This window comes from Penicillium mononematosum (assembly GCF_028829835.1).
Source record: "Penicillium mononematosum strain IBT 11891 chromosome Unknown utg000002l:1.0-8112719.0:1.0-8118358.0, whole genome shotgun sequence".
NCBI classification, from domain to species: Eukaryota; Fungi; Ascomycota; class Eurotiomycetes; order Eurotiales; family Aspergillaceae; genus Penicillium; species Penicillium mononematosum.
The window spans coordinates 1,953,767-1,975,693 of NW_026643272.1; the positions used below are offsets into that span (position 1 = coordinate 1,953,767).

Consider the following 21,927-nt stretch of genomic DNA (forward strand, 5'->3'; position numbering starts at 1 on the left):
AGTCTTCGAGTGCTATCGCTATGAGTGATGTCGAGGCAGTCTCTTTACCAGCTGCCCTGGACGTCGGTCAGAACAGGCTTGCCACGGTAAAGCCAGATCCTGTTGATGCTTCATCACCAGGCAAAGCTCGTGCAAACTCTTACCCACGGGTAGACAGCGATGGACTGACACGTGTACATTCAGAGGGGGAGGAGGATGGGCCTCCTAGTCCTAGGGCAGATTCGGAGGCGGAGACAATAATTCAATCAGGTCGAGAGTCCTTGTCGCCGGAGAAGAAAAGGAAGCATATCAAGCACGATCCGAGTCGTCATGAGCTAAATGGAACCGATGGACACCAGCGAAAGAAACCACGGGTGTTTGGCGACACTCACGAACGCGAACGGGAAAAGGAGCGGAGTCTTTCTCCAAGCCACCGAGCAACATCGCCGTCGGTGGTCAAGATCGAAAAGGATGATTCTCATATGTCAGAAACGGAAGGCGTCGCCAACGGGATCGACCGTGCGTCAGAGATAGCTCGTGCCTTCCGTAAACGAAGCTTAAGCGACAGTGCCGAGGAACAACGAGATCGTCGTCGCGCAAACTCCCACACAGCATCCCATCCTGTGCGGGAGCTTAAACATACCAATAATACGCGCCTCTCCAGGCCTCCATCCAACACGCGATCACTCTCACCCAGGCGACCATCTCACCAACGATCTGCTTCGGGCTCCCAGTTTCCGACAAAGAAGAAGGCACCAACCCCCGTGCTCACAGGCTCTGGGCGACAAAGCTCCGAAGATAGACAATCGACATCCTCCTCTCAAAGCGGTTCTCCACTGCCGGGGGCGCATCTGCGGAAGCTTGGCTCTGGAGTTGGTGCGTCCGCGTCGCCTGCTAAGCAAATGGGACCGAAGAAACTGCGTGACAAGAGTGGCCGGACTCCTCTTGCGCGGGCATGCGCGGATCGGAAACATGATCAAGTGATGATGCGCCATGCCGAACGACCTGAAGACATTAATATCCCCGATAATGCAGGCAACACCCCCCTGCAGATCGCATCGCTTGCTGGAGAAGCCGAGATCGTCAAGTTCCTGCTAGATGCAGGTTGTGAGATCAATACTAAAAACATTGACAAAGACACCCCGTTGATTGATGCTGTGGAGAACGGGAATGTGGAGGTGGTCAAACTTTTGCTTGATGCAGGTGCAAACCCACGAACTGTGAATGCGGAAGGCGATGAGCCTTATGAGCTGGTCCCATCCTTTGTAGATGACGATGAGTACGATGAGATGCGGAAAGCGCTTGCTGATGCCAAAGCCAATTTGCGGCCTGGTCGACGCTCAGAGGAACATACAAGACCAGAGAGCAAGGAACCTTCTTCACGACGAGCTTCGGCAGTCAGAGGATCGGCAGCTAGCCCCCGAGATTCGCCTCCGATGCGCAGCCCTCCCCCAGTGGGCGCGTCAAATCGGCGAAAGGGTGGACGAAGCGAAGCCACGAGAAACGATCTTCTGTGGACCAAACCCACATTCGAGAACCTTCGCGAGTTTGCTGCTAAAGGCGATGAGGCTGGGGTTGTGAGCATTCTGAATATTCTGCAGAAAGCTGACAATGCTTCCTTGATTGCTGCAGCAAAGGGTGGGCACCACGATGTCCTCTCTCTTTTGTATGCGATGGGTAACGCAGATGCGGATCCAAACCCGTTGCGTGGGCAAAAGCCGGGTTACAACACGCCTATGCTTGCTGCGATTGGTCGTGGAAACAGCGCTGTTATTCAGCTTATCCTGAACCAACCCGGATTCAATCCCACGCGACGACTGTTTGAAGACAGGACATATTTTGAACTGTCTCGGGGTCGACAGGGTGAGAACTGGGAGGATGAGTATCAGATTCTGAAGGAGGCCTATGAAAGGTTTGCAGGTTCCGATAAGGGTCGCAAAGACGACTCACCCCGCCGTGCTCGTGGAAAAGAGAAGGAGGAGAAACGTCCCCCACGCAGAGGGTCTTCCTCCCCGTCGCGCGTAAAAAAAAACAACAGCCCCAACGCCAACAGAAATCGCGATTCTTTAAAAGACATGGATTCAACCAAAGAAAAGCGTCGTCAAAAAGAACACGATTCATCACGACCATCGGATCCCTCCAAGCCCAAATCTTCTTTATCCGCCAGACGAGACAGCGAGTCTAGTGGGATGGCACCCAACGAAGACATCCGAAAGAGACGACTCATTGCTGGGCGTCGCCCCCAGGAGCGTAGACCAAGTCTCTTTTCGTCTGATTCACTCTCTGGACGTGAAGAGGCACCGAAGCCACGTGTTGATACAGCAACTGACAACACATTGTCTTTGAAGCGCATTCGCACTGATGGTTCCCCGGAACGATCTCGTTCGCGCGGCACAGATGGCGATCGCTTATCTCCCGAGTCCCGCAAAAAGAAGAGACGGGTGATCTCAGAAGATAAGCCTTCTGGTGCGACACATGGTGCACCAAGGCAGCCTGATGATACCAGCAAACCCCATCCTCGCCGACCCTACGATGACTCTACTCGGACTGCTGAACCTCAACCGCACAAATCCACCGATACCTCCAAGAAGCCCCCGATTCGCCCGACTTCACCACGTCATGATCCTGCCACACGTCAGGATCCCATCAAAAGGAACGGCGATACGAAGAGGGAATCGCACGAGCCCAGAGTCGACACCGTAGAAGACACAATGGCCGTCGCGAAACGTATGGAGCTTGAAGCCCATGAACGTCGAAGAGCCCAGGCCAAGAAGGCACAAGAGGAGCGTGCCGCGAACGAAAAGCGTGTTGCAGAGGAAGCCGAACGCGATCGGCTTGCCAAAGAAGAAGCTGAACGAGTGGCCAAGGTTGAAAAAGCCGAAGAGGAAGATCGCAAACGCAAGGAGGTTGAACAACGACGCGCCAAACAAGCCGAAGATGATCGTCTGAAGCGATTGGAACAAGAACGCGCTCGAGCTGCTAAGATGCGCCGTGATCAGGAGGCAGCAGAGCACCGGCGCCGTGAGGCACTTCCCAGCCGCCTTCGTGTTGCGGCGAACCTCGTGGGCTCCAACAATCCCCGTGCGAAAAGCCACGACTGGCTCAAGTCTTTCATGCCTCTCGTCACTGCTCTCACCCGTCAAATCGATCCCAGCTGTGGTGTGGATGTCGCCGACGAGAAATGGATACCGAACTACTTGGTTGCGCCTCTTCTTGCTACCAATGATCTGCAACTTTCGCAATACGCTAGCTGGGAGAAGCGAAGGGCGACACCCACTCAACGTGTGAATCTGTGGCGAGTCACCCGTCGCATGTTGACCCATACAGATGATGTTGGATTCCAAAGCTCGAGCATCGGACAGATCATGCAGAAGGATTGTGACACAAGACCCAAGTATTTCGAGATGGAGCATGTGTTCTGGATCCGAGTAAGTTTTCTTGAGCCTTGAAAGTTATGCTGCCCAACTAACAAGTCTTAGCTTTCCGATTTCACAGACCTCGTCCCACACATTCCTCACCTGCATGGCTTAGAACTGCAATTCTTGAGCATGCACGTCGATCCGGAGCCCCCGATGGCTGGCGCAGGCTTCAGCACTCCCGAACTCAATGGCCATAGCCTGGGAGCCTCGGTCGATACCAACGGAACCGGGCTCAATGGCTATGGCCCTCCTCGATCTAGTACATACGTCTAGTTTTGTTTTCAGCGTCTTTTCGCTAGGTGTCAGCAATTCAGCGAAGTGGTGTACAGGGTGGATTCTGATTGTACGATTATGATACCTCTTGCGTTCAGTGATGATCCTACTATTGGGTAGTTTTGCTGTGGTTTCTTTTGTAGTCACTGTGGTCATGAATTGTAACCATGCATCCCGTGTCAATAACATCAAGTTCAAACAACTTACCTCCTCATAACGATATAGATATTTGCAGAACGGCAGCAAATCAATTACTAAGTCAGTGATCTAAAGATCAGATTAAACCCGTCATCACACTGTACTCAACGCATTCGCCCGTGGACAGCCATTGTATGTAAACAATATCACGTGACCAAGTCTGCGGGGACCGCATGACATAATCGTAGGGCACACACAGCCGAAAAAAGTCGAAATAGCGGGAAATTTCACGCCGCCCGCACCACTTCTTAATTTCTCTCTCCAACAACTCTACTCTTCGAGGATCATCCGATTTCAAGCATAACAAGCAACAAAATGGTATGTTCCATATCTGCGAATTACCCTCACGCCATACCACCCCCGCCTCTGTTTTCCCACGACAATTGAGATACTGGAATGGACATGGCCGGCGACAGCGACTGCGTTGCCGCAACAGAGGCTACCCCTCGTCGGCTCTCTTATCTATGCGCTGCACCGGGCTAGTCCAATTCAAATTCTCAAGAGTCACGACAACTATCCAAGCAATGGAACCAACGAAGCACACAATACTAACAAGAATCCTCTAGTCGGACGGAGAAGAGCCCACATCCCCTGTCGCCCCCGCCGAGGAGGTCGAGGTTTCTGCCGATGCCGGCAGCGGCCAGATGTCCGTCCTGGACGCCCTCAAGGGTGTTCTGCGCGTCTCCCTGATCCACGACGGTCTTGCCCGTGGTCTCCGTGAGGCCGCCAAGGCCCTCGACCGCCGTGAGGCCCACATGTGTGTCCTGAACGAGGGCTGCGAGGAGGAGGCTTACAAGAAGCTCGTTGTCGCTCTCTGCTCCGAGCACAAGATCCCCCTCATCAAGGTTCCCGACGGAAAGATGCTCGGCGAGTGGGTCGGTCTCTGTATGTGTTCCCTCTATTCATCCGGAATACTCATTTGGGGACGTGTTTGCTAATGTTTTGTTCTTCAGGCACTCTCGACCGTGAGGGTAACGCCCGCAAGGTTGTCAACTGCTCTTGCGTCGTTGTCAAGGACTGGGGTGAGGAGTCCCAGGAGCGCTCCGTTCTCCTCAACTACTTCCAGACCGAGCAGTAGATTATTTCTACTGAGCGGCTGTGAGTAGAAGGTCTCGCTTCAGGCATCGGGATCGACTGGGGTTTTGCGGTGGGGATCAATGAGGAATACATGAGAGATAGATCAATGTCGAAACTACTGGCTGGACTCGGAGTATACCCTCTGGGTTTGGTTTTTATGTTGGTGGAGATTTGATATCTCTGTTTGGTCTTTTGAACCTGTCATTTCGAATCACCTAGTCTATAGCCGTGCCCCGTTTACTCGGGTTCGCGGCACCAATGGCATCTGGACATCTTGTCTACTTTGACAAAAAAAAAAGATAAATTAGGATGTGTAGCATCTGTGCGTCTTGTAACAGCTTTTTAGCACATGTGAGATCAACATTGTCCCATTATGTCTGATCGATGTTTTCGAGGTCCTGCAGTCTCCAGAATAGCTTGACAGGCTTCGAGCTCGCACACTAACTGAATTTACCCCGAAGTCTTACAAGAGGGTGATAAGGATGAGGATGCAATCCAAAAACATTGTCCCGCCGGAAGTTACAGGTTGCTGGGAGCGAGATGCAACAGAGGAGCGAATACCTGCTGGGCCGGGTATAAGGGATTTGAAAGGGAGATTATTCGGCAAAAAGCAGACGCGGCACAAGCTATCACAGGAGAAAGCCGTTGTAGGAGGCAAACGAGGCTGCAAAGTGCCATAGTACGATGCTAATGACCGTGTGATAAGATCTATAACGAGGACAACCATACCTGGAAAGGCCGAGGACTCCGTTGAAGGTTTTTGGCGAGCGTGGTCTCTGTTCATATTCATATATGCCTGTGATAAGCCATAGCCAATACGAGTGGACTTGTATGAAACCGTAAAGGAAAGCATTCTGTGTCTTCCTAATCTCCAGAAGTCGGGAATTTCCACCTTCTTAGGGCCATCCTAGAATATATTAAGAAAAGAGATTTAATAGAGTCATGCCTTATAAGCTACCTAGGTATTCATCGGGTCTCTGGTCGTGTATGCGCCGGTAGTTTATACTCTTTAAGGGTTATAAAGTAGGGCTGGAGAGTGGATCCTCCTGAGTCAGCCGGATTTTGTTCCAACTCCGTGTTTCTTTGTTTCATTGAAGGCTCTTTGAGGAAAATCGAGATTTTCTCCTTTTTTCCCCCTTCTTTTCGTAAATCCTAATCTTGATGAAGCATGCAGATTGCCTTTATTTGCCATACTTCTACTCCGTATTAGGATTTACATCTTTTTTGAGACAAGCATTCTCCAATATCCTAAACCCAACCTAATTTCCCAATCCCGAATCCCACCGGGCACCGGGATGGAATCCGCTCAAATCCCAGGTGGGACCCCTGCGCCGTATGGCAGCGCATGTATGAACTGTTCCCGTGCCAAGTGCAAATGTATTATTCCCGCAACTGGTACTGGCTGCGAAAGGTGAGTGGCACTGCTAGAGAGTGTGGCAATAGCCCGAACTAAGCACCGGGTTAGATGCCAGCGCCTGAGCAAGGAATGCCGGCCTGCGCAGACAGTGCGCAAGCGAAATAAGCCGAAGTCCAGTTCTAATACTGCCCATCTCGAGGCCAAAATTGATTGGATCATGTCCGCGTTTGAAAAGGGTGGTGCTTCCCCCAGTCTTCCTCCAGATTGGCAACCTGTAAACCTAGGACAGAGTCAACGGCATGATCCAAGACAATCTGCACCGATCACTCAAACCCCAACTAGTGTTTCTTCTTCAAATGCCGAGGAGGGACAGTACCCTGCACAATTTCTGCCCTCGTATGATCGGGATATCTTGGGACTGATCTACGTCCCGCCCGCCATGGCTCAGAAGTACCTCGACCAATTCCGCACTCGGAACTTGCAATATCTCCCCTTTCTCTACATTCCTTCCAACGTAACCTCTGACCAACTGCGCGAGAAATATCCATTCCTTTGGGTATGTATTATGGAAGTGATCACATGTATAAACTCAGAAAAAGGTGACTCTTTCGGGAAAATCACCAATCATATCCATCAGAGAGTTATGCTCGATATTGCGCCGAGCATGGATCTTCTCCTTGGGATCATGACTTTCATATCATGGTGAGCAGAAAAAAAGTACCCTTATGAAAACCGCTTTCCTCATTACAGTTCTCTTTACAGGGTTACATACAGTAAAAGGCCATTTCTTAATGTCTATGCACACATACTAATGGCAGTTGTCGCTGAACTTGGGATTAATAAAAGTGTCCCAAATGAGTACTCTGCCATGCATTCATTCAAAGTTGCTATTGGAATGAAGCAAACTCCACCCACAGCCAGAACACTAGAAGAGAGGAGGGCTGTACTGGGATGCTTCTTGATATCATCAAGGTAAATAATACACATCCAAAGGAGCGTTCTAAACAATAATTAACAGCTGTATTACTAGCGCCGCATTAGCAATGTCCAGGATCGACGCTATGCGCTGGACACCGCACATGGAAGAAAGCCTTTCAGTACTCACTGAGGCTAAGGAGTGCCCCGAAGATGAACTTCTGATTGCACTAGTCAAGATTCATTTAGTCTTAGACAGAGTCTATCAACTGCGGTGGGATGGTGAAGCTTTCATATCGCTACCATTCTATCTCGACAGCTTCAAAAATCAATTAGACACAGTGAAGAGCCAAATTCCGCCTCATCTTCAACAGCACAGTATGTTTCTACCCCCCTCAAGTCTCCACAGACATGACTAACAAGACGAAAGGAGTCTTACTGATGTATCTTTACAATGCCGAAATTGTAATCAACGAACTATCGATAGGAGCACCTGCCATGCCACATTCACCTGATCTCCATCGCCTTGACAGCCTTTACACCTCCCTCCGAGCAACAAAAGGCTGGCTCGAGGATGGCTAGAACTTGAAGGAGAGGAGTACCTACAGGTATCATGTGTCATTTTTTTCCAATTCACTCGAGCCATCGTCAACCTGTACAAGCTCACCATTCTGGAGGACCCGGCATGGTCCAAAAGTATGGTCCGAGACACCGCAAATGTCCTCGAATACCTGAACAGAAACGAAGCCGTCATCAGAAAGTGCCCAGAGTATATCACTTTCGACCAAAGCAGGGAAATGAACATCCTCGAAAAGGGATTGAGAATGGTCCAAGGCATGAGAATGAACTGGGAGCCAAAATTGATGGAAATGTGGCGTCCAAATATGCCTGCGAACAACGGTATCGATAGTGGCACGATCCAATCTGATGCTATACTACCCGATGTTATGCCTTTTGGTGGTATTGATGAGGCCTGGATGATGGACTTCCTTGGGTCGTTATGAATCTTGGTCTGTGATGTTTGAAACCGTGACTAGAGGATGGGATGGGTTGAACAGCTTTATACATAATATTATATACCCCAGCATACTGTTGTCGTATGCTTGAAGTCGTTCACAGTTTGCAATATACGCATACCCGCGAACTCTGAGGCTACGGAAATGATTTTCTACTCACCTAGGAGCACCAGGGTCTACACAATCCAACACAACGTTGAAATGCAGCGTACCCTCGCTAACATGCATGTCGAGATGCACGCTAACCAAGGGCTAAGACGCTGGGGGAATTCATGGAATCCCATGTGATTTGCGGGGAAACGCTTACAGGCCACTTGGCCTATCCTTCAAGTCACAACGGCTTGATTGTCAAGCAGCTGAAATATCTATTGTTTTGCACAAAGACTGCCATTTATGAGTACGGGCTGAATGGCCATTCTCATAATGGTACCTCGGAATCCTATCATGTGGGCTTTTGATACGGTATCCATCATGTATATGGTGGCCATCACTGTAAGTGTTTCAACTTGGCGCGTCTGGGCCACAGCACTGAGGATATTCCAGGCATTAGGATATCTTTTATGGACCGTGGTATACAACCTATACATTAGCCCACTGTCGAAATTCCCAGGACCGAAACTTGCCGCATGCACCAATCTCCAAAACCTATACTGGACATCAACAGGGCAGTATCACTACAAACTCAAGGAACTTCATGATAAGTATGGAGATGTAGTTCGCACAGCCCCCAAATCTCTTGTATATCGCAACCCGCAGGCATGGAAAGATATATATGGCCACCGCAAAGCTGGAGCCAGGTCATTCCTGAAAGACCCCAAGTTCTACCTCCAGGGGCCGAGAGGGCCAAACCTCCTCAACGCCAACGACGAAGATCATTCAAGAGAAAGGAGATTGCTCTCGCATGCCTTCTCCGAAAAGGCCCTGCGTGAGCAAGAAAGCCTTGTTCAGTCATATGTTGACATGTTGGTGGACCGACTGAAAGGGACGATTTCATCATCACGGGAAACAGTCGACATGTCTCAGTGGTACAACTTCACCACATTCGACATTATAGGAGACTTGGCCTTTGGGGAGCCCTTTGACTGCTTACAGGAAAGCCAATATCACCCATGGGTCGAGATGGTTTTTGTGAGCCTGAAAGTGTTGGCACTGTCGAGACCACTATTAGTCTATCCTTTTTTGGCACCTATTGTTAGGACGCTGCTCCCGAAAAGGCTCACAAAGATGCGAGAAGACACATTTACTTTGGCAACAAACAAAGTCCATCGCCGATTGGAGACCGAGGTTGAACGGCAGGATTTCATGACTTACATCTTGCGATACAATGATGACAGGTCCATGACTGTACGGGAGATGGAAGCAAATGCCGCTTTGCTGATCCTCGCAGGGAGTGAGACGACCGCCAGCCTACTCTCCGGATTCACCTATTATATTATGGCAAACCCACCGGCCTATCGGAAACTCGTGGATGAGATCCGAGAATCATTCAATTCTTACGAAGAGATTGATTTTCAAAGAGTTGGTCAACTGACTTACCTGAATGCAGCACTCGAGGAAAGTCTGCGGGTGTACCCACCTGTCCCAGCTGTTACTCCGCGGATTGTACCTAAGGAGGGTGCATTGATCGACGGGCAGTTCGTTCCAGAGAACGTATGTCTCTGCTTTCAAGTGCGATCTTTATGTATATTGACTTCAACAGGTTTCTGTGTCTGGGGCCCACTATTCTACCTACCATTCCGAGTCTCATTTTGCCGATGCGGACTCGTTTATCCCTGAGAGATGGCTAGAGAGCAGAGACAAACGCTTCGAGTCGGACAATCGGCCAGCAGTTCAACCATTCTCACTTGGGCCCCGTAACTGTCTTGGAAGAAAGTGAGTTTTAGTTCGATATCTGGAATCGAGCTAATTGTATCCTTCCACAGCCTTGCCTATGCAGAAATGCGCCTAATTGCGACCAAGATTTTCTGGAGCTTTGACATGACCATGGATGAGAGTTCAACTGGTTGGGTAATCCAGGAATCCTACAATATCTGGGAACGCAAGCCATTGATGGTGAAGCTGTCGCTGGCACAACATTGAAAGTGTTGACGAAATTAGCAACGCTTTTGCTTTTAGTTTGGTGTGACCGAGGACTGTGGATTGATTGCAATGCAATGTACATAGGTAGCCATTTATATGAAGGCTTATAGGATCACTCACCATATTCGTGATACGAGACGCGAACATTGAATAGCATGTCGCTGTCAATAGCATGCTAATATCTGCCAATAAAGAAAATTCTCGATGCTGTATATGCGTGTCATGCATATGAATGACACTTGTCTCACAGTTTACTTGCCTTTATTATTACTGTGAATGTACATATCTATATCTTGCCGCGAATCTTGTGGCACATACATGTATAAGGTTGTCCCACAATAGTTAGTCCTTGTTATCCCTATAAACATGTGTGCAACCCTCGAACTGAGACATCAATCAACGTTGGAACTGCGGAACTGACATTGAGATTTAGCCGAGCATCCGGGCATAGGACAAGGTTGCACATTTCAAGGCAAGACTTGAGGACTTGATCCTTTTCAACAATCTAGCCCAACTCCAGTTTTAAAATTACACAGCGTGAAGTTTAAGTGAGTTGACCGTTAGGTTTATCAAGCTTTCCCGGTGATGCCGGCTCAATGGCAAACCGAGATATCTAGATCAGGCGACATGCACATTTGACAAGGCCCTAAATAATGTAACGCAACCCAAAAGCAAAGAAGAAAACACAAGATAAGGCACGAAGGCAAAGTGGCACGCTCGGATAGCAAATTCGAGTATAAAGCTTGCTTCTCATCCGGCACTTAATCCACTCCTCACCATTGACTATTCCAAATCATCGCAATCAACAAAAACCATGTCTAGTTTTGTCAGTATCCTTGCACTTGTGCCTTTGGCACTGGCTGCCAGCCCGATCATGTTGGTCCCTAATCAGGTACGGCTATGGAGCGTCTTCACACCTGATCAACCCGTTTACTCTTTATCTAGTCCATGATTTTCAAAGAAAACGACTACGCAGTGAACGCTGGTAGAAAAGGAATACCCATTGCGTCTGATGGAAATTGCATGAATTTTGACAACATACCCGACTAGTAAGTTGAATATTCTTCGCATACCTATGAAGTTTTGTTGACCAAAGTATCAGCCGCATGAATGTTGGATCAATCTATGTCCCATGTCCGTCCGAGGTCAAGCAGGACGTGATGTGCTCAATGTACACGTAAGTAGATAACATCCGACTACAAGTGATTAGTGCTAAATCATCTAGCGACAACTCCTGCAACAACGAGCTGTTCACGTTTACCCGACCCCATGCGAATTTGCTCAGACGAGCTGTTGCCGATGGTGTAGGCAGACACGTTAGAAGCATCAAATGCATGACGGTCCATTCTCCTGCTGACAGACAGGGACATATCTTCTCAAGTGATCACGTCTCTACCAAGAGCCCAAGCAACTGCCCCAATGACAGCTGTTCCAGTGAGCTGAGCTGTCAGTCAAACCACCCGGATTATGGCATGTACTGCTCTTCAAGCTCCATGACCTGCCAGAGAACCTCTGTAGCTGGCGCCCTTTGCAGAGAGGACGGCCAGTGTGTTGCGGGTCACTGTCAGAGCGGAATGTGTATGGCTGTTGCAGAGAATCTGCGTTGCCAGCGGGGTTCTGAGTGTCCTTCTGGCCTGCGGTGTCGTCCTAACCGAGTTCGCAATTCGTCTGGAGCATCTAGTGTCGAGATGGTCTGCATGAAAGATGAGGATGTTCGTGGCATGCAGTGCTCGGCTGAAAAGCCTTGTAAAGAGCATATGTCGTGCAGTCTTCAACATGAAACCAACACGTATTGTGAGTGGGATGGTACTTGCGCACTGAATAACATGAGTTGCGTGTCCGGCAGTCAATGTTGCTCTGGAGTTTGCAGGGCCAATTTATGCCAGTGATAGTCTTCGTGGAGGATGTCGAGTTTGAAGGAAATGGTATCTAAATTGAGATAGTGACTGGATTCTAGCTGGTAATATGCATGTTAGCTGAGGATAATCGAGGTTTAGTGATAATGGGAAATTTTCTCTCTGCTCTGAAGTTGCACCTCTCTTAAATCTTCCTAACTCGACACGCCCAAAGACATTACCCCACGGATGTTTATAGGGAACTTAGCCTACGCACATTTGATCAGGTTTACAGAGTAACCATATTTGTCAAACCAGCTCAGTCCTATGTAAGTCATTCAAAATTGTTTCTAGTCCTTTTGGGGACAGAGCCGCTGAATTATTCCCAATGCATCCCCCGAATCTCATTGACAATATCTTCTGCACCTTTCACACCATGTATAAGTCCCACAGAGGCTCCTGCATATGTCGCGAGTCTCCCTTCAGGCCCCCAGCCCTTATCACCCGTCTTAACAGCTTCATCATGAAGCCTTTTCAGTTCCTCAAAAGGCTTCCCTTGCTGCTGCTCAACAAATGATTTGTTCACAATAGTCCGGGGGCTATATTCCTCTGGCCACCCAAACGTGCCCCTGAGTTGGTTATACAGTAAAGTACGCGTGGTTGAGGCTGCACCGTCGTCCGCACGTACAACCTCGTCCTGGTAACCCCGGCTGATGCGTGCTTCACTGGCAGCCAGGAATCGAGTCCCCAATACCACACCTGAAGCTCCAAGGCACATCGCCGCTGCAACACCGCGCCCATCTGCAATTCCGCCAGCCGCAAACAACGGAATTTTGCTGTCTGCCATGGCGTCTGCAACTTCGGGGAACAGTGCCATAAGCCCCATTCCATCTTTCGCCCGACCGTGGCCACCGGATTCAGCTCCTTGCACGACAACAATATCTGGTCGCTCACGGTTCTGAAGAAGCTCCTTTGCCTCCTTCAGAGTGCCAATCTGAATCCAGATCTGGGTGTCAGGGGATACTTGACGGATCTTGCTAGACCAGTCGTCATATTCCTTAGGTCCCTGACGCGGGGCATATAGCCAGGCTGCACATGGTTTATGCTTCTGAATTACCGCGACTGCAACAGCGATATCATCAGCCCAGAGCTGGTATCCTATGCCGACAGGTAGTGTCGAGCCGAGAGATGGTATTATGCTGGCCTCTTGGCGTATGAGCGATGATGCTTTTTCAAGATCATCACTCGTGTCCTGTGTTTTGGCACCGGGGCCAATGAACCCTAGTCCACCGGCGCGAGAGACGGCTACTGCCAGTGCTGGACCTGACATTACTTTCATGGGAGCGCTGACCACAAATGGACCAGATACCCATGGGTATCGCGATAGCAGGCTTGCTGCCATGGTTCGTGCTCGAGAAGGTTGCCAGGTATTTGGATAATGTTGCAATAAGATTATTTGCCTATGCGACTAGACGTGTGGGAGGAAGCTTGTTTTGAATGATGCAGAGTTACCGAGGCATTTTCGTCGACGTCACATCGGTAGCTCCGCAATATCCGCATTGCCCACTAAGTAATCTTCCCAGCGTGCTTATCTTATAGTAGGCACGGAGGTCTACTTAGTAAAGAGGGTGAACTTGGTCTAATATAATATTGATACACTATATTTCTAAGGTTGAAGTAATATACTATAACGCGATAGAACTATACGGGCGGTAATAGTATAACGGGATGATGGAATGAAATATGTACTAGTAGAGATACGGGCCCTGGGGTATTAGGAGGATTTAAATACCTCCGACCTGACCGGTGTAGATAAGATAGGAAAATGTCATGTGACTTGTTAGGGACACGGACATTGGAGGTGAACTACGTCCTGCAGCCGCAATACCCACGGGTCGATTTCCCCACTCATCTCCTCCGCAATACCCTTCTTATCCCTCATTCCCACTCGGAAATTGCGGGATCTCACCCTGCATATTGTTCGAAGATATGCCACAATCCGAATTCAAGCGAAAGCGTTCCCGTGTTGCATGTGAGCCGTGCCGGGAGCGTAAAAGAAAATGTGATGGGGCCGAGCCTTGCAGCACTTGCACTCAATGGGGCTATGACTGCCACTACGAACGTCACTCACGCCAGAGGCACCATGCTCCCCAACAGCCTCCAAGAGGAATTACCCCAAACCCAAGGTCTCCACAGCAAATTAATCCAGTGGATACACATGGGCTGGATCGTCGATTGTGGGCAAACTCCGGTGCTGCATTTGTTCGGAGGATGGGCCTGAATATCGATCCTGCGAAAGCGCCAAAACTCAGCCTGTTTGGTTGGAATATTGGAAAGCGGCAACTGTCATCTGAATCTCAGCCTGTTTACCCTGTGCTGTCAATCACGGATATCACATCCTTGGAACACATGAGGGCCCTCGCTCAGATCTACTTCGCCAAAATTGGTCCATGCTATGGCTTTATTGATTCTTCTCAATTTTTTGAGCGACTGGAGGCTAGATGGCAGCCTCCAATGGTTAGTAGTCTATATGACAGTGTTCTTGGTGGTGTCGCTGCACTGGGTTGTTTGTTTTCCCAACGAAACATGACCATCACCGAATTACATCTCATTGGATCGGCACTTTCTATTCTCGACTCGCACATACTGGGTGGCGCTCCTCCTGTGGAACTTCTCATTGGATGGACATTACGGGTCATATACATGCGAATGACAGACCTGCCTTACTCAACATGGATCGCGAGCTCGAAGTTGATGCATCTGGTGGAAGCTGCGGGATTCCATCTAGAGTCCACTGATTCAGTCTTTCCGCGCAGTATTGACACAGAGTTTGATCCAAACATCCAAAGACGACTCTTCGGCGTGGCACTACATCTTAATATGTGGACATCTTATGATCTTGGTTTATCAAGAGTGTCTTTCCAGAAGAATGATTTGCCATTGCTTCCATCTACTATCGAGGGTGATGGTGATTTCACACATGAGCTGCTGGAACTCATTCCATTATCGGCGAGCTTAGACCCGGGAAAGCCAAAGGAAAATGAGATCGACCTAGAAGAAACGCTTTCGCAGATCTTGGAAAGAGTTCATAATGCGCCTCCCTCAGCCATGGCGCAATGCAATCTTGTTCTTTGCATTCTGCGCAGAATCCACACAGAGAAACTTGAAATTTCCCCTCGCCTTGCAGAAAAAGCCTTAGCGTTGCTGAAAAAGGGACTTGGTTGCTCACGCACTATGGCCAGCACCTGCAATCCCTGGCAACACATGGCAAACGTTCCTTTCCACATCATATGTGTCTTGCTTGTGATGGACACACGCCAATCGCTAGCGATGCTGCCCGAAGCAATGCAGACATTGAAGTTTGTCGCGTCCATTTATGATACAAACACCATGAGAGAAGCCTGGAGTGCCGCTCTCTTGTTAGTTATGCTTCATCAACAGCGGAGGAAAGATGACCTTGCAATCTTCAATAACATCATGAACATGGAGGAGCAAGAAAGTTCAGCTGGACCATCTGCGCAAGAATTTCCAAGCGCGGAAGAGTACTCCTGGCTAGGGGCTTTGGTCGCTGATCTACCTGGCTTGCAAAGGGATGACCTTGATCAATTTCTGAATTCAGATATGATTGATACTTCAAATTTCTTAGGTGGATCTGGATGAGGGAACCCTAGAGGGGCTTATGCTTTTGAGCGGTACTATCTAATTTTATGATATTGTTTTACATTATTTTAACTTCGTTTTCAACTTCCCACCCGAAGCCCCCGGGCCGGTACGGAGTAGATCAACCTGTCATAGCCGTGCGGAAATTGCGGGCGTCTTAGAGTGCCTGGCTGGTAAAATTCTCCGTTCCGCAATACCCGCTTCTATACATTGCAAGTCCACACAAGTCTCGGAAAACTGTCTGTAAAAAGGACATGGAAACTATGAATCTCATTAAAAAAACGTGTGTGCTCCTCGCTACATTATCAAGTTCAAAATGCACGAGAAGTCGATTGGGGCGAACAGCGCTCTTTCGGCACCTCTTTCCAACCCAGCAAGCTACGTTGATTTCAAAGGGGCTGATGACCCCGAGCATCCTCAGAATTGGAGACTATCTAAGAAGTAAGCCACAAGTCTAAATTAGCCAATGACCTGGTTATCCTGAATTCGAACTGACCGCAATTTCCACACAGACTTTTCAACTCTATCTTAGTGTGCTCAGGGACCCTGATCGTCTCGCTCACAAGCGCCATATTCGCACCGGGAATCGACAAAGCAAGCCAAGAGTTTGGGGTCGGAACAGTGGTCGGAACACTGGGCACAACCCTCTATGTCCTTGGCTTTGCATCAGGGCCCGTAATCTGGGCACCTGCGTCAGAACTACGGGGAAGGAAATGGCCTCTGGCAATTGGACTATTAGGCGGTGGAATCTTCACTATTGCGTCGGCAGTGGCCAGAAATATCCAGACCCTGGTAATATGCCGTTTCTTCGCTGGCATGTTTGGCGCAAGCCAACTGACTGTTGTCCCCGGTGTACTGGCCGACCTATACAGCAACACCACTCGAGGTGCTGCAATTTCACTATATGCGCTGACTGTCTTCGTGGGACCGTTCATGGCTCCTTTTGTGGGTGGCTTCATTGCGTCGAGTTATCTTGGCTGGCGGTGGACTCTTTACATCCCGGCAATTTTCAGCCTGGCAAATGGGCTGGTGAGTGTTCTCTTCTTGGATGAGACATATTCGCCTTGTATTCTCGTGGCGAAGGCTGTTGCTATCCGCAAAAGTTCACAGGATAGTAATATCCGTGCCAGACATGAGGACATCGAGGTCAGCATCCCCGATCTCGTGGAGAAATACTTCACACGTCCACTGAAGTTGCTCTTCACGGAGCCTATTATCCTCGTGGTGTCGGTTTACATGTCCTTCATCTACGGCCTTGTCTATGCGCTTCTTGAGGCATATCCCTTCGTCTTCGAGCATACATACGGCATGACTCCTGCCTTTGCGGGCCTAATGTTCATTGGCCTCATTATCGGAGTAGTGCTCGCATGTGCCTTTATTCTTTTCGGGCAGTTGGCCTATGCAAGGAAACTGGAAGAGAATAAGGGCACCCCGGTCCCCGAGTGGCGCCTCGCTCCAACACTCCTAGGAGCGCCTGTTTTCACAATAGGTCTTTTTTGGTGAGCAAGATGCTTTTGTATTAGAATGTTGTCCAATATCAGCTAACTGAAAGTCCACAGGTTTGGCTGGACTGGGTTCACCTCTCAGATTCACTGGGCTGTACCTGCCGCGGCCGGGATATTCATTGGATTTGGGGTGCTGTGTATCTTTCTTCCGTGCTTCAACTATATCGTCGATGCATATTTGCCAATGTAAGTCCTCGGCCTATCTACTCGAAAAAGTCAAAACACCCTACTGACGTACCTGGATATTAGCGCTGCTTCAGCTGTTGCTGCCAATATCATTCTGCGATCAGCAGTAGCCGCAGGGTTCCCGTTATTCTCAAGGCAGATGTTTCAAAACATGGGAATTCAATGGGCTGGCACGTTGCTTGGCTGTTTGGCCGCAATAATGATCCCCATCCCGATCACATTTAGGGCTTATGGACCTTGGTTACGAGGGAAAAGCAAAGTATTCCCATGAAGTCACAAGCTAGAGTGAAGGAAATGGTCTCGTTGGTTGTTTCCATGTTAGAGAGTGGGCTATAGCTGCAGCCAAGCCCACGAGCATATAGAGCGTATATATAAAGAGCTGAAATGGTTATTCACATATTCCAAACACCTAAAAGGCCTGCACCCATCTTAAAAGCTCGATCGAGCTTTAGCTCTGAGTGTAGCTCCAAAGTAAATGAGTGCCAACGGAGCCGGAAGTCCAAATACCAACCCAGCGAAGGCAATCGTGCTGTTTCCCCATCCATAACCAAGAGTTTCGTACATCTTGGGCGCAAATAGCGGGAATAGGAATGCAGTCAGACTGCGCATGAACTGTGAGGCTGCACCGGCACTGCCCGTGTGCTCTGGGTACGACTCCATCACATATGCTTGCAGTGGCAGACCTGTCATTTGCATACCAAGCATACTGATGAAGATACCAATATCAACGACAACCCAGTGCAGCGTGTTTTGGGCTGCCCATCCATACAGAAAAAGGCCGAGGGGGCCAAGTAGAGCACCGGGGAAGAGTAGGTATATGCGCGATTCGGGCACATGTTCGGCGTTAGAACGATAACTGTGACGGCGATATAAGTGGTCCATTGCCTTTGCCCCGATTTGGCTTCCCACGATCTCACCAAGTGCGCAAGCGATGTAGTGCAAGCCACTAATTTCCACAGATTGGCCGTATTGTTTTATCCATAGATCCGAGAAAGTCGACAGCACAATGTATAGAATGCCATAGTAAAATGCAGAAATCACCGAAGCAATTTGGATGATTGGGTGAAAAGCCAGAAGCCGGAGCGGTCTCATGAGAGCTCGACCGAGCACAAAGTAGGGGGAATTGTTCGAGCGAAGACGTTCGTCCTCAGTATAGTATTGTTGGTTTCCGGTTTCCCGTCGGAGCCGCTCCGCTCGAGATCGAAGGATGCATGGCTCGTATGTTTCATGGAAGACACTGAAAGAGACAAGGACCATCACGGCTTGAAAAATTGATGTAGCCCAGAACATCCATCGCCAAGTGGTGCGACCAGCCATGAATCCGCCGATAATAGGACCTGCACTTCGGTGTTAGCATTTAAAACTAGATCCTGGTGAAGAACTGGGATTGCCCATACCCACGGCTGCACCTAGCAAAGGAATCAGCAAGTACACCCCCAACGAGCGACCGCGCTGCTCAGGCCTCCAAACATCTCCAAGTACTCCGCTGGCCAGGGCGTATATAGAACTGGCACCAAACCCAGCCAAGAAGCGAGACGCAATAAGCAGTTCCTTGCTATTCGCAAACCCACACGCAATGTTCCAGACCAAGAACCAAATGTTTGAGGCGTGTAGAATAGGTTTCCTTCCATACACTTCCGACAACGGGCCAATGACCAATGGGCCAAATGCAGTGGCTAGAAGATAGATAGAGAGCGCCATGGCCGATTCTGCTGAGGTCATGTCAAATTCCTTGGCGATTATCGACAGGGCTGGAGCCATGATAGTCGATACCATAATGCGATTGAAGCCGGTCGCGGATAGAACATCTGTCACAGCCCATTTGCGGCCAGTCGGCCAGTCTTTGGGGTTTTCTGCGTCAAAGGGCTCGGCAAAGGTGACCAAGAAGGGGTCATCTTGTTTGGTCTTTGCATTTGGGATTTGGACGAGTTCAATCTCTGCAGTGACAGTAGCGGTGATATCTGCATGGGAAACATTATTTGTATTGGAAGGCATTGTGTACGTCGAGCGATTTGTTGGATCCAAAAAGAAAGGGTATTCAACAGGGTCAGAAAGATCTGATAAGAGATGCAACGCCACTAAGCTGCTTTAGGCTTGCCGCATCTGTTGCTGACCCGATTCGATCGATGACATGGCGTGACACGGATTCCATCGTAGCCGGCTCTTTGACACTGGAGTTGATCTGCCTGTTTGGTAGCAGCGAGAGAAGAAGGATTGATTCTCTGTAGACAAACAGAAACTACATAGGTATGTACCTACCTAGGTAGGTAGTGTCACATATCCCATTAAATATTCAAAATAGGAAAGTACACATTGAACTTCATTCTGGGAAGGTGCGTCTGTTGGGAGTATAAACACCCCCCTCAATCCCCACCCCAAATTCCCCAATTTTTCCTCCTGTTCTTTAGACCTTCTCCCTCTTTCTCTGCGGATAACATGGGTACCTCAAAGTGGGATAGGTATACCGTATAATCTCATCGGATGTCCATCTCAACTATGTGAAGGTCATGTTTGAAACAAATGAGTTGGCGAATGCCGGAATGTAGTCTGTTGTAAGGTACCAGCCTGGCTTGTACATATTGTCCGCAATACGAGTGTGGTTGACGATCAGATTTTGGAAGTTGATGAACGAGATTGCGCGCGACTCATCATAACCCGAAAAGATAGACGTGCCCGCGCTAGTCCCATTGTAGCTCATGTTCTTAATAGTGACGTTGCGAATACCTCTACCTGGCGCCGTATTGTACTTTGTGTTGTACATCACTCGCATATTGATGAGTTGGCCGATGGCGATGTCTTCCACGCGGAAGCCATCTATCAGAACATTTTTAACTAGGTTTTCATCGCCCACATTGATTGCCAGGCTGCCTTGATAGAGCTGCTGGGCCTCGTGTTGGCGGAGGATGTCGACATTCCGGATTGTGATGCCGTCCATGGTCTCGGGGCTTTCGGAGTTTCCATGAGTACCAATGTTGATCGGGTGAGCCACATCCGCCCACAGGGCTGCGTTCTGGATCGTGATGTTGCTGGAATTGCCATAATAATTCCATCGATGCTGGTACAAAGCCACGCAGTCGTCTGAGTTGCGCATGAAGACACCATCAACCACGACGTTCTTGCTACAAAAGAAGTCCAGGCCGTCACCCCACCCAATGGAGCTGAATGATCGGATATTCTTGACGGTCAAACCATCAGCCTCGCCAGCCGTGAGAGTATAACCATTCGGATTCAGGAAGATGATGTCCTCCACCGTGATGTTCTTTGATGACTCTACCAGGAGCGCTCCTGCTTTGGAATGGTTCACCACTCCGCGACCGCTGATGGACGCGTTTGAGACATTTTGAAAAGCGAACGTCGATGTGACTACCGCACCGCCCGCCACATATACCCTTTTACCAGAGGCGACATTTGTAGTTCCGCCTGTGACGTTGTGAACCCCGGGGCCAAAGTATATGACGTTAGGGTCGTCCGCAGAAGGTGGATTTGGGTCAATGGTGTTGGAGAAGAGGTGCAAGCAGTCGAAGATATCATTGTTGACCTGGATGACGAGGTTTCGGGGCTCAGGCAGAGTAAACAAAATCTTCTTGTCTCTGGTGAACGGCTTGATACCGTACGAGTAAGGGCGGATTTGGACAGACTTGATGGGGTCGGTGCCCATGTACTCGACCGAGACATCGACGGGAGCGGAGAAGTCGAAATATGCGACCGAGGTGTCATGATAGATGAAGGATCCAGTAGTAATGTTGACCTCGGCAACCGTCGCTTGGTAGGCCTCTACAGACTTCCACTTGTCCTGGCCTGAGGGAGAGACAGTAGTCTTGAATGTTGTCCGCTGGGTAATACCACTAGGTATGGGATATGTGACAATCGTCTGGCCATTCGTATCTTCCGCCCCACCTAGCCCAAGCAGACAGGTTGCTGCGAATATAAGGGGTAACTTCATCTCGTGAGCCTGTGTGTTTGCTTGTAATCAAGCCCTCTTCGGTGTGTATGGGCTGAGATGTGTATCAAGTAGTCTTGTTTGATTGAGGCTGTTTGGACACGAATATTAGGTACAGGGCTCAAATTATTGCATTTGGGATGTGGAATTTGTGTCCTTTTATATATGTACACACCTTCAACTGATATAATGCGGCCTGCAGGCCTTCTGCAAGTCTCCCCCAGTTACCCCATGAACTCGAAATTTATATCCGCAACCTTGATTTTAACGTTTCCGACTCCCCGAAACTCGTCAGTGCTCAAGCTAAGTACACGAATAGTCTCGCCTATCAAAATAGTCGGCTAGACATTCGGGGCTACAACCGGTGGTTGTATAGGAGATTAAGAGGAGGTCGTGTAATTAGCTAGAGGCAATCAGGTTGACATCAAAGCCAACCGCAGCAAAACTTTAAGCGATAGGATACATGGTAAGGGTTCGACAACCACGAT

The 21,927-nt window shown here is 49.2% G+C and overlaps 10 protein-coding genes across 10 annotated transcripts; 7 read left to right on the plus strand and 3 right to left on the minus strand.

Moving 5' to 3' along the window:
- Nucleotides 1-20: 20 nt before the first annotated feature.
- Nucleotides 21-3,671, plus strand: N7519_002495 (putative histone deacetylase complex subunit (Hos4); the record flags this gene model as incomplete). Its single annotated transcript, XM_057289273.1, has 2 exons — nt 21-3,407; nt 3,459-3,671. The coding sequence occupies 2 exons, from the start codon at nt 21-23 to the stop codon at nt 3,669-3,671; spliced, it is 3,600 nt and encodes a 1,199-aa protein (XP_057150475.1).
- Nucleotides 3,672-4,089: 418 nt separating this feature from the next.
- Nucleotides 4,090-5,000, plus strand: N7519_002496 (40S ribosomal protein eS12). The gene is made up of 3 exons (XM_057289274.1): nt 4,090-4,187; nt 4,436-4,754; nt 4,823-5,000. Exons 1-3 carry the CDS (start codon nt 4,185-4,187, stop codon nt 4,945-4,947), a joined length of 447 nt encoding a protein of 148 aa, XP_057150476.1. The 5' UTR covers nt 4,090-4,184; the 3' UTR covers nt 4,948-5,000.
- Nucleotides 5,001-6,241: 1,241 nt separating this feature from the next.
- N7519_002497 (fungal specific transcription factor domain-containing protein) lies at nt 6,242-8,222 on the plus strand (the record flags this gene model as incomplete). The annotated part of the gene is made up of 6 exons (XM_057289275.1): nt 6,242-6,357; nt 6,412-7,005; nt 7,066-7,275; nt 7,322-7,596; nt 7,649-7,683; nt 7,752-8,222. 6 exons carry the CDS (start codon nt 6,242-6,244, stop codon nt 8,220-8,222), a joined length of 1,701 nt encoding a protein of 566 aa, XP_057150477.1.
- A 456-nt stretch (nt 8,223-8,678) lies between these two features.
- On the plus strand, nt 8,679-10,313 carry N7519_002498 (cytochrome P450; the record flags this gene model as incomplete). Its single annotated transcript, XM_057289276.1, has 4 exons — nt 8,679-8,726; nt 8,778-9,884; nt 9,934-10,106; nt 10,157-10,313. 4 exons carry the CDS (start codon nt 8,679-8,681, stop codon nt 10,311-10,313), a joined length of 1,485 nt encoding a protein of 494 aa, XP_057150478.1.
- An 814-nt stretch (nt 10,314-11,127) lies between these two features.
- Nucleotides 11,128-12,246, plus strand: N7519_002499 (uncharacterized protein; the record flags this gene model as incomplete). Its single annotated transcript, XM_057289277.1, has 5 exons — nt 11,128-11,205; nt 11,259-11,362; nt 11,395-11,490; nt 11,539-12,107; nt 12,206-12,246. 5 exons carry the CDS (start codon nt 11,128-11,130, stop codon nt 12,244-12,246), a joined length of 888 nt encoding a protein of 295 aa, XP_057150479.1.
- Nucleotides 12,247-12,527: 281 nt separating this feature from the next.
- Nucleotides 12,528-13,550, minus strand: N7519_002500 (nitronate monooxygenase; the record flags this gene model as incomplete). The annotated part of the gene is made up of 1 exon (XM_057289278.1): nt 12,528-13,550. The coding sequence occupies one exon, from the start codon at nt 13,548-13,550 to the stop codon at nt 12,528-12,530; it is 1,023 nt and encodes a 340-aa protein (XP_057150480.1).
- A 587-nt stretch (nt 13,551-14,137) lies between these two features.
- On the plus strand, nt 14,138-15,808 carry N7519_002501 (uncharacterized protein; the record flags this gene model as incomplete). The annotated part of the gene is made up of 1 exon (XM_057289279.1): nt 14,138-15,808. The coding sequence occupies one exon, from the start codon at nt 14,138-14,140 to the stop codon at nt 15,806-15,808; it is 1,671 nt and encodes a 556-aa protein (XP_057150481.1).
- Nucleotides 15,809-16,124: 316 nt separating this feature from the next.
- Nucleotides 16,125-17,770, plus strand: N7519_002502 (MFS transporter; the record flags this gene model as incomplete). The annotated part of the gene is made up of 4 exons (XM_057289280.1): nt 16,125-16,249; nt 16,321-17,307; nt 17,368-17,499; nt 17,563-17,770. The coding sequence occupies 4 exons, from the start codon at nt 16,125-16,127 to the stop codon at nt 17,768-17,770; spliced, it is 1,452 nt and encodes a 483-aa protein (XP_057150482.1).
- Nucleotides 17,771-17,928: 158 nt separating this feature from the next.
- Nucleotides 17,929-19,494, minus strand: N7519_002503 (MFS transporter; the record flags this gene model as incomplete). The annotated part of the gene is made up of 2 exons (XM_057289281.1): nt 17,929-18,836; nt 18,897-19,494. 2 exons carry the CDS (start codon nt 19,492-19,494, stop codon nt 17,929-17,931), a joined length of 1,506 nt encoding a protein of 501 aa, XP_057150483.1.
- A 499-nt stretch (nt 19,495-19,993) lies between these two features.
- N7519_002504 (putative endo-polygalacturonase) lies at nt 19,994-21,442 on the minus strand (the record flags this gene model as incomplete). The annotated part of the gene is made up of 1 exon (XM_057289282.1): nt 19,994-21,442. One exon carries the CDS (start codon nt 21,440-21,442, stop codon nt 19,994-19,996), a length of 1,449 nt encoding a protein of 482 aa, XP_057150484.1.
- Between the last annotated feature and the right edge of the window lie 485 nt (nt 21,443-21,927).

What these genes read in the sequence shown, in the direction of transcription:
- N7519_002496 (XM_057289274.1), top strand. An exon ending in CGGCGAGTGGGTCGGTCTCT is followed by an intron (nt 4,755 to 4,822) that starts GTATGTGTTCCC and finishes TTTGTTCTTCAG; the next exon opens with GCACTCTCGACCGTGAGGGT.